The following is a 10,201-nucleotide window of genomic DNA, read 5'->3' as shown; positions in this document are numbered from 1 at the left end:
CGTGTGAAATGTAATTAAAATACTGCTAAATAAAATCTTGGACAAAAAGTTTCTGCATACTGCCATACGTGACTACAAGAACGTATTATTTCATTTACCTACCCAGGAGGAATGATATCTTTCCTTCACCCACTAGGAGGACAGATGGACCCAGCATTATACTGTCCAGTGATTCCCGCAAAGGGAACGTAATATACAAATAATATAATCTTTGCACAGAAATAAAAAAGGTGAATACTTCAGTTGACCTGAGTTGGACATGAGTCTGAGTGAAGGACAGAGGAAGTTTCTTCATCAGCCTTCATCCTCTGCTGGACGCTGCTGGAACTGCACCTCACACTCCTCTATGAGGCTTAAGTCATCCAGGGGAAGCGTGGACATCTGAGTATCATTGAATGAACAGGACACCAGAGAGCTCTCAATCTGAAAAGAAGCAAACACAACTATGTTAACAATGAAAAAAAAACAAAGTGCTTTGATTTATTCAAACTATGACATAGTCAAACATGATAATACTGTGTTCCCTTTCTGTCGGTCTCTCGACGTTGTGTCGAACCGACAGATGGGGTTCGCCCCTGAGAACCTATCATCTTCTGACTATTTTGAAAAGGCCAATGAAATTGGCGAATGAAATTTGCATGCCGGGCTCCGCCCCCGGATATCCGGGTATAAATGGGGAGCCGGCGTGCTCATTCATTCACCTTTTGTTCTTCGGAGCCTTCGCATCTGATGACATTCTTCGAATTGCCGAATTCTACGACGCGGTGCAGCGGAGATTCCCCTGGGCGTCCTGGCAGTTCCAGAGGTGTTTTTCTAAAAGAGCAATTTCCTCAGCGTGGCATTGCCCGCTGATCTCTTGGGTGCAGTACACTCATCGAGGACGGGGACGGACACGGTGGTTGCCGCAGGTGTTCGGGGGTCCGACCACTATGGCAGCCTCGTGGATTCGTCCTGCCCGCACTGCGGGCGTATGGCTATTCAGACGTTGCGTCACGGTGGCTATGTTCTGTCAAGATCCAGCCACCACCTCGTTGCTTCCCGTTCTGTGACCGCAGCGGCTACGGCCCTGCCGTCAGCGGCGGCGAGCAGCGAGGTTGATGTGGGGATTATCGTGAGCGTTAATCCGTCAGCCGGCCGGCTCGCGGACCGCTCGCGCCCCGTCTCGCTTGTTTAGCAGTTCCCCAAGGATGGTCCTAAGCCGTCTTATTCCTCAGGCCCGCGCTCGGACACGAGCCATGGAGATGAGGTGTCTCTTGCAACATCGGAGCGCGACCTGCTGACATCAGACTCTGGCGATTCCCTGAAGCTCCCTCCCTCGGGAGGTCGAGCACAGGTGAGAGCAGACGTCAAGATGTCAGCCATGCTCGCTCGGACCGCCGTGAGTGTCGGATTGCGGTGAACCGCAGCCCTGGCACTCAAGGCTGGGTACTTCGCACATTGGGTCTGGGCGCGACTCCAAGCCGTGCCTGGCTCAAGTGCCAAGTTTTACCGAGCTAAATAAGGAGTTCAGTAAGACCTGGAGCGCCCCCTTCGGCGCGCTTCCGTCTAGCTGACTCTATCGCCCTCTCTTCCCTCGGGGCGGGGAGGCAGCTAGGGACTATGTCAATGCACCCTGGGTGGAGCATGCAGTCGCGGGTATCCGGAGACGGCGGCCACCTGGGGAGCTTGACCTAGACTCACCGTCCAGGGCATGTAAGGTCTCGACATCTCTGGTGTACCGCGCTCACAATAGCGCTCACGTGTGGCTCGCCCCGGCAGGTCAACGTCGCTTCGCTAGAGATTGTGACGCGGCTTAGTGCTGTGGCGTTTTCAATAGGAACCCCATCTGTCGGTTCGACACAACGTCGAGAGACCGACAGAAAGGGAACGTCTCGGTTACGTATGTAACCTCTGTTCCCTGATGGAGGGAACGAGACGTTGTGTCCCTCATGCCACAACACTAGCCGTCCGCTGCAGCGATCGTGAGATGCTCTCAGGCTCCTCAGCACAAAAGGTGAATGAATGAGCACGCCGGCTCCCCTTTTATACCCGGATATCTGGGGGTGGAGCCCGGCATAAAAAATTTCATTCGCCAATTTCATTGGCCTTTTCAAAATAGTCAGAAGATGAAAGGTTCTCAGGGGCGAACCCCCTCTGTCGGTTCGACACAACGTCTCGTTCCCTCCATCAGGGAACAGAGGTTACATACGTAACCGCGACGATACTTCTGGTACTTATTATAGTTTTTGAGGTCAGATCAACTGTCCAGAATTGTTTTAACAGCTTTAGTACCTAACATAATACATTAATTACTACATATATAAAAGTGGGAATGAGCATGTGCTAAGAGTGCATTAACTTAGTACAGACTTGGTAAGGTAAAATATCACAATAATTTCAAACGTTTTCCACCCCCAAACATTTTTTTTTCATCCACAACAGGGGCCGTGTTTGCGTATGGCAGAGTATGGCAGTTGCCATACCCTAGCATTAAAACAAAACAGTGGAAACAAAAGTGTGTCCCAATTCGGGGGCTGCAACCGTCTAAGGTTTAAAGGACTTAAAAAAGGACTTGATCTTCAAAGCAAACAGCCTCAATAGTCCAAGAAGCAAACTGAAATGAGACGCCCTAGCCTCGCGGAGGATTTCCTAATGGCGTCACCTGCTGCTCCTGTTGCGTGGTGAAAGCAGCAGGACAGGCAGAGACGTATCTGACTTTTTTAAACAAAAAAAAAAACGATTTATTGTAGAGAATATGACACGTTAATGTAGATTAAAACAGCCCAACAGTATACAAAAACTAACCAACCGTAGAAATTTTCAACACAATAATTCACCAATAATGTTCTGTAACAACATCATATATAATATTAAAACACTAAAATGGACAGTATTCGTGAATTACATACTTTTATTTAACTAAAGTTGAAGGCGTGCAATGAACCACGGGATAGCAAAAGCTGTGAAGGATACATTCGTTGTTTCTTTAAAAACCTGCAGAAATAAGAAGCGCATTTCCACCATCGCGCCGGACCATTTAAGCACAGTCTGAAACGTTTAGTTATGTTTCCATGTGAGCCTTAATCATTCTAATGAATGTGCGTAGTGGTTTTTTTAAAGCTCAGTCTCTTGTGTTACCAAAGCAGCGCGTGACGCGTTTGTATTTACATTCTGAAGATATCCATTATCAGCCCTGCTGTGGAAAATGAAACCATTTACGTAACGGCTGGCATGGATCGGCACGGAGTGGGACGATTAAGCAACGAGAACGATTTGGCGCGATGGTGGAAAAGCGATCAAGGTCGTATTTTGGGGCTGTTTTTGAAGCAACATTTGAATCGGGAAAGCCTTACCAGCCTTCAGTCGTGCTGTGGTGACACAATTGGTCTTAAAATGCAGCCTTCAAAGGACCCCGAATTGGGACACAGCTAAAGTGTGCATGATAATGCTCATTGAAGATAATGGTGCAATGAGTAAGACAAGTGCCCTGCATATTTTAATGTTTGGCCTATATATTAGACTCACAACCGATTAATGTAGTCGTTGGTGGTTGTTATGACAACATCTGGCTGTTGGTTGAAAGCGATTGTTACACGCAGTATTAGGGCTGTGCAATTAAATGAAAATTAATCGTAATCGTCAAATTTTGGCCTCCAAAAATTACAAAAACTAAATTATCGAGGTAAACGATTACTGTGCTGCATTCCATTTTGCTTTTCTCTACCCCAAACAAGTCTCTGTGCATGTTCGTGTATTCATTCAGTTTCATGGAATCTTGTACAAGTTTTGTTTAAATATGATGTGGTATAAATTGATGGTTCTGTTACTTTGGAATGTCGTTATTGTATGGCGAGAGGAAATTTTGCCCTACCCTAGGTTTTGGTGAAACGCCGCCACTGATCCACAAACATCTGATTCATCAACACACAGTCATAAAGGTCCTCTTTAGGAAGAATAACAACCATGCAATCCACATTTCTATAAATGTATGCGTTTCCCCTAAGGCTTACCGTGTGGGTGGCGTCAGGTGGATGGGAGAAGTGGGACGGACCTGGAAAGAGCCTCTCCATCTCATTGGAGTCGGTGCAATTCTTCGCCGTGTGAGGTCCTCCATTCCCCTCTGTGCTGAACCTGTGGGGGCTGTTCAGGGCCAGAGCTCCCTGTGAGGAGGAGGACTCCAGCACGGCTCCCGCTGCTGGGTTACGGCCCACCTGTCTGGTGGCCTGAACGGTTTTACACATCATCAACCTGCAATGAGAGGATGATTCAACACGGGCTGCATCCAAAATAGAACATAGGTTCTGAAATGTTACCACAATAAGAACTAGCAAGCCAGAGGAGATGCTTTCGTGGGATTAAGCAGTTTTACCATCCACAGCAAATAGGTTTATTACACTAAGATTGTGTGAGCCAAATGCTTAGCGTTTACCACACAATATACAGAGACATACATTATAAGATGTATAATTTAATCAGCATTTCTAGATGTATTGTGGCCATTCCAGTCCAGTGTCTGTAGAATTTAATCAAAATCAAATCAGGAGTGACAAAGTCATCCAACAGCAATGAAAGTGAAGGGCTGACAGCATGACCAAAATGAGGTTTTCAAATATATTGTTTTACTTTTCTTAAATACATGCACAAATGTTAATGTTGTATTGCTTAAAAGAGCATATGAAGAGATATAAAGATAGATTTGTTTCTACAGCTTTAATTTTCTGCAAATAAATGCAAAAAGAAACAATATTATTATTTAAAATTTAGGAGAATTATTTTTAGTAGTTTACAGAATTAAACAATTTACTAGCTGAACCTGCCATCATAATAAATTGATTTATCTATTAATATTTCAAAGCCACGTCAGCAAAAGGGCTTCCTTCATGGCACATAGAGATTAATAACGAATTCATAATTTATTCCATTTGTACCAGTGGCAAAACCACAGACCGCATCGATTCCTCACCTTCCTCTGTAGCTGAACATGAGAAAGAGGAGACAGAAGATAATGCAGGTGACTCCGATGTGGATGCCGATGATGATGCCCGTGGTGGAGCTCTTGCTCTGTTCGTCTTTTACACAGTCACAAGGAGTATTCAGTACTGCAGGAGAAAACACATTCAGTGACATAAGTGCATGCAAGAGAGCTGCATACAAAAGAGTTAACATAATTAACCAAAAGCCAAACAGACAGGGATAGTGATAGAATGAGACTCGGTCACCTGATTTCTCCATCGACTCCTTGAGAGACACGAAACGCAAGGTGGCATTGCCCTTTCCATGTTGGTTGAAAGCAAGAATCTTAATTTCATAAATAAATGATGGGTCTGCAAAAAGAGGCAAGAACAATGTTATGAAAACATAAATGAGATGAGGATATTCATATATCTTGCATTGTTTGATAATGCCTACAGTGACCAAATAAGAACGCACTGTAGTACCCACAGCACCACAGAATAAATTTAGTAGATTTCCCGAAAATCAGCTCATAACCTTTGGCTACTAATATAGTTTTTGTGCTTGGACATAAATTCATCTGTTTGCTTGTCTTGAGCCCTGCAACAGGCTAAGATCTGTATTCTGACCTGTATCGCCAAATACACTATTGTTGGTGATCCACTTCACCCAGAAGAATGAAACCCTGAAGACTCACCCAGCTGAGTGATGTTGTATTGAGTCACGTTCCGTGGAAAGGTTAGTGGTCCCGTGAAGAGGGGAACGGGGACCTTACGGTAGTACAGGATGAAACCTTCCTGCTGGCCCATCTTAGCGGAGGGCTCCCATGTGGCCTGAACCACCGTAGAATTAATTACCTTCGTGAACAGCGCCGGCGGGGCAGGAACTGCAACCATAGCAAACACAGAGCCTCAGATTTAATGTATTCCATCAGCAAGATAGGAAGGGGAAAAACAAAGAGTGCGAGAGCTACCCTAAACAACCCTGACTAAACACTGAATGATGCTTTATCCTTAAGAAGTTATGTTTTATTTAAGTAGCCCCTTGTGGCTTTTTAAAAGAAAAGTAATTATCAACTCATAAAATACCGGAAATTATACAATTGCTCAATAAAACGCAATTTTTACCTTCTCCCAGGGTGCTCTCCACAGCGCTCTCTGAGGCTTTGCTGGCTCCACGGGACGTATAAGCTTTCACATAGAAGCTGTAGCTGGTGGAAGGTTCCAGATCTCCGATCACCTGCTGCAGGGTGGTTTTACTCACAGCCTCCTGGTACTCCATCTCCATCGGGTCTGAGGGTAAAGAGGGAAATGAAGATTAAAGATCAATCATAACAATTTGCCTCTCAAATGCTAGCCCGCTCTCTTTGCCACATTTATGGCTGCAGTAAATGTTATCATCCTATTATTAATTCAAGTCGAATCGCTACCAGTAATCATAGACATACTGTAACAAATGACTCAGACTGCAAAACAAATCCCACGGTGCTGCAAGGCAGCGAGACTTTGAATGTAAGATTGCCTTTCTTCTAGGCATATCAGGGTCTCTGAAAACTAAATTACAGCAGCGGCTAATGGTCAGTCCCTTCGGCTGATAATCAGCCATCTCATGTTATCGCAGAGGAAAGAGAATGAGAGATTGTGGACAGGGAAAGCTTAGCGGAGGACACTTTAGAGCACTTCTGTAAATGCCTCGGATCAGCAGCTCAGTTGTATTCGCTCCAGCACGGATAAGCATCAACATGCGATTTAAAAACTCGCACGGAGATCTGAATATACATCCATTCTTGTGACGAGCTTTCAGGAACAACCTTCTAGTGTTTTGCCTCTCGTAAATAAACACATAACTACTCCATCTATTGCTGATAGCAAGAGAAAAGGCAATCATGTGCTATCGACTCCTAATCTCCATGATTTCCATAAAGACAGCGAGGGAGAATTGAATAACGTCTGTATTTCATTGAAAATGCATGTTCACTTAAAATGAAGGTATTGATTTACTGTAATGTGTTTTACATACAGTCCTGGAGAGGATTGCATTTTGTTTGATTTTGCGTGTGAGCTTTGACCACATTGTGGGGATCAAATGTCCCCACAAACCCAATAAACCTGAAATCAGCTACACTGCGTCCCAATGAGGAAGTGGTTTAATAAGCATACTAAATCATGTCTTTATTAAAACATACATGCAGAAATGGTGGTGCGGTTCGGCTTAGACGCAGCAATGGGAAAAACAACAAGTGAGAGAACAAACAATGTTTTCCTACCAGCTGTCTTGCGGATGTGAAGCACATATCCAATAATGTCCTGAGTGTTTTGGGTGGGCTCCTTCCAGAACACCTGAATGGAGGTTGGGGAAAGGGCGTCTGCATGTACCTCGGTGGGCACACCCGGCAAGCCGTCCGCCCACAGCACGGTCAAACGAGCGCTGGCTTGTGTGGAGCCTGCACTGTTTTCTGCAATGCATTGATATATTGCCTCATCCTCCGGGGTTACACCATAGATGGCCAGAGAACTGCAAAATAGAGAAAAAGGAGTGAGAGAGGGAATGGGGTTGAAGAAAAACAATTGGAAGCTGATTAGTTTTGTTAGCTTTTCACCTGGGCAGGAGAAACTGGTCTCATAAAGTCCTACATTAATCTTCTGACCCAAACCCACTGATACATGTGACTAACCTTGATCCCCATGTAACTGACGTGTTTTGAACTAAGCAGATAAAAGATAGTATACACACACACCAACAACATCTCTGGATGCTTATTAACATGAACAAACCCAACCATCTGTCAAACTCCTCCCTCCTATATCCTCCTATTCAGATTCCTATTCGTTCTCAATGGCCCTCATTTTTAAATTTCCCCCTTCAGTATTTTTTCACATCCTCCCCTGTGCTTCCCCTCTTTTACTGCTGGAGGGGGCGTTGATGGTGGATGGGGAAGCATTATTAGTGGCGAATATATAATAACAAGTTCTCCCCCTCACTCCTGAGGCCATGAATAAAGGAAAATAATAAAAACAGCATTTAATAGGCCAGGATATGAAAACGGTGACCCTCAACTTCCACCTCTCTTTCTCTGTAAGCCCTTCCCACTTGGGAACATTTTTGTATGCTGATTGTATTGGTGGGAGGGGGTTGCTGTGTGAATAGGTGAATCGTTTTTCATGTGAAACCATTCAAATATGTACAATAGCATTTATTGAAGGTTTTTTCTGTGCTGCTTAGTCCAGGGGATTTAATAAGACTACAAATTCAGTGCAATTGTGACAAAATGTTTTCGTAGGGTGTTGAAGTGTTTTGTGTCGCCGCTATGAACATGCTGTTTTGGTTTCTTTGTTTACACTTCAATTCAATTCAATTCAATTCAATTTATATAGCGCTTTTCACAATTTGCATTGTTCCAAAGCAGCTTTACAGGGGAAAAACGAAAAACCCAAGAAAGGGTAAAACACACTACATGGTGTGTTATATAATAAATCCAATTATTCTAGTAAATAATATCTAATGTCAGCATCTGCTGGTGGTTTATTTAGCATATTTGCATTAAGTGAATGCAAAGAGTTCACACTCTTGCTTGTGAACTCCACCTTCTCGATGACCTCACACTTATAATAAAAGATTACTCACTGAGAAGCAATACATATATTCTGACATTTTATTTTGTATTTTCCACTGCACAACAAGAATGTTGCAAATGCATAATCTAAACATAATTTAAACTACTGTACATGTTGACTTACATCCTGTACATGTTAGTAGCTGTAGTGTTTTAAATCTGAGGGTACTTGTAAAACACACGCCAGCATAAAGTTCCATTGTATGTCAATGTGACTGAGTGGGGCATGATGTTTCCATAGTGAACAAGGCTGGATGGTAGCTTCCTTCTACCCTGACTTGCTCATCTCAGCCCACACACAGGCAGACCACCCAACAGAAAGTCATTAACACACCAGCCACTTACACATGACATTCCTACCACCCCCCACATTGACTCCATGTTCTTTAGGCCAATCTGTCTATGTTTAGGCCTGTTTCATACTGTCAGCCTTGAACTGTGAAGAACAGAGGGACACACACTGTTACAATCTCCCTACAACCGTCTAGACAGCACAGTGTGTCACTTATGCTCACTGAAAACACACAGTGGGGGAATGCGTGTGTTTGTGTCACCGTCTTTAACAGCCGGTGTAACAGCGAGCCGTCTGTTGTCAAACATTTGTAGACACTATGCACATTCGCGATCCTGTTTTTCAAGAAATGGAAAAAACGCTAAACTTTTAAATGATTACTGTGTTGTCAAAGTTGCCAAGCCCTTTTAATACTTTTTATTGGTTAGATATTTGCAAAACCCAGTGACAAACATAAAGGACGACTAATAATAATAACGCAAAATATGGAGATAAGAGGTTTCAGAAGGACAACAGCGACATATTTTTTTACATTCATCTTCAGGCCATGTGATTGGACAAAAACAAGCGATGACATTAGAGTAATCATATTTGACATGTGTAAATCTTTGGTGTTACCTACTAGTGTATATAAATCTGAGCTAATAGCTTTTGAGTAGAATCCACAACTGCCAATTTATTGAATTTTGAAGGTCGACTAAATCAACTTACTTAGATAAGCAAATCTATAATTCTCTCACCATTATCCTCTCAACCTCAGACCCACACATAACTTTCACAACTGATGTGTTTTCCACAAAAGCTCTTTATTGTTGTTCAGAATGTTGATGTCGAAGAGAAAACGCTCACAGTCTGCTTGAGGCAGCTGAACACCCTCTATCTGTCTGTATATTCAGGCCTCTCTTCAGACTGACAGGGAACATCCTGAGACAGGAGTGCTGCTATTCAGCACACTGAGAGCATGTTTGCATAGCCGTCACAGAGCAGTGGCTCTTGAATGGGGTGGTCACCCTTATTATTATGCCCTCTAGAGGGAGGATGGAGAGAGAAAAGGGTGAGCAAAGGGGGTGTTGGATCGCAGATATGCATATGAGTCAGTCTCAAAATTCAGTGAAAGCCTTGTGGAAATGACTGACTGCAGAAGAGTTCAGAGGTCAAGGCCAAAGCTTCTTGGATTACCATGAGACAGATAATAGAGGGAAAGAAAGGAGATAGGTGGAAGCTGTTTTTGTCTGTTCAGCTGCATAACACATAAAACAAATCATAAAAATACGATTTGAAGTTAAAGGTCCAGTGTATGAAATTTAACGGCATCTAGCGGTGAGATTGCAAACTGCAACCAACGGCTCACTCTACCCCTCCGT

At 43.7% G+C, this 10,201-nt stretch overlaps 1 protein-coding gene across 1 annotated transcript in view; it reads right to left on the bottom strand.

Moving 5' to 3' along the window:
- Positions 1-294: 294 nt before the first annotated feature.
- Positions 295-10,201, bottom strand: part of igdcc3 (immunoglobulin superfamily, DCC subclass, member 3) — a gene marked incomplete at its 3' end in the record, with an annotated part of 64,932 nt that continues 55,025 nt past the window's right edge. Inside the window, exons 8-14 of the mRNA XM_079459505.1 lie at positions 7,199-7,446; positions 6,060-6,224; positions 5,630-5,818; positions 5,199-5,303; positions 4,943-5,078; positions 3,990-4,227; positions 295-423 (exon numbers count right to left, since the gene is read on the bottom strand). Of these exons, the coding sequence (XP_079315631.1) occupies positions 295-423; positions 3,990-4,227; positions 4,943-5,078; positions 5,199-5,303; positions 5,630-5,818; positions 6,060-6,224; positions 7,199-7,446 (1,210 nt within the window). The remainder of the gene's footprint in view (positions 424-3,989; positions 4,228-4,942; positions 5,079-5,198; positions 5,304-5,629; positions 5,819-6,059; positions 6,225-7,198; positions 7,447-10,201) is intronic.

Source organism: Barbatula barbatula, assembly GCF_947034865.1.
Source record: "Barbatula barbatula genome assembly, chromosome: 1".
Lineage (NCBI taxonomy): Eukaryota > Metazoa > Chordata > Actinopteri > Cypriniformes > Nemacheilidae > Barbatula > Barbatula barbatula.
This window is presented reverse-complemented; position numbering and strand designations above follow the sequence as displayed.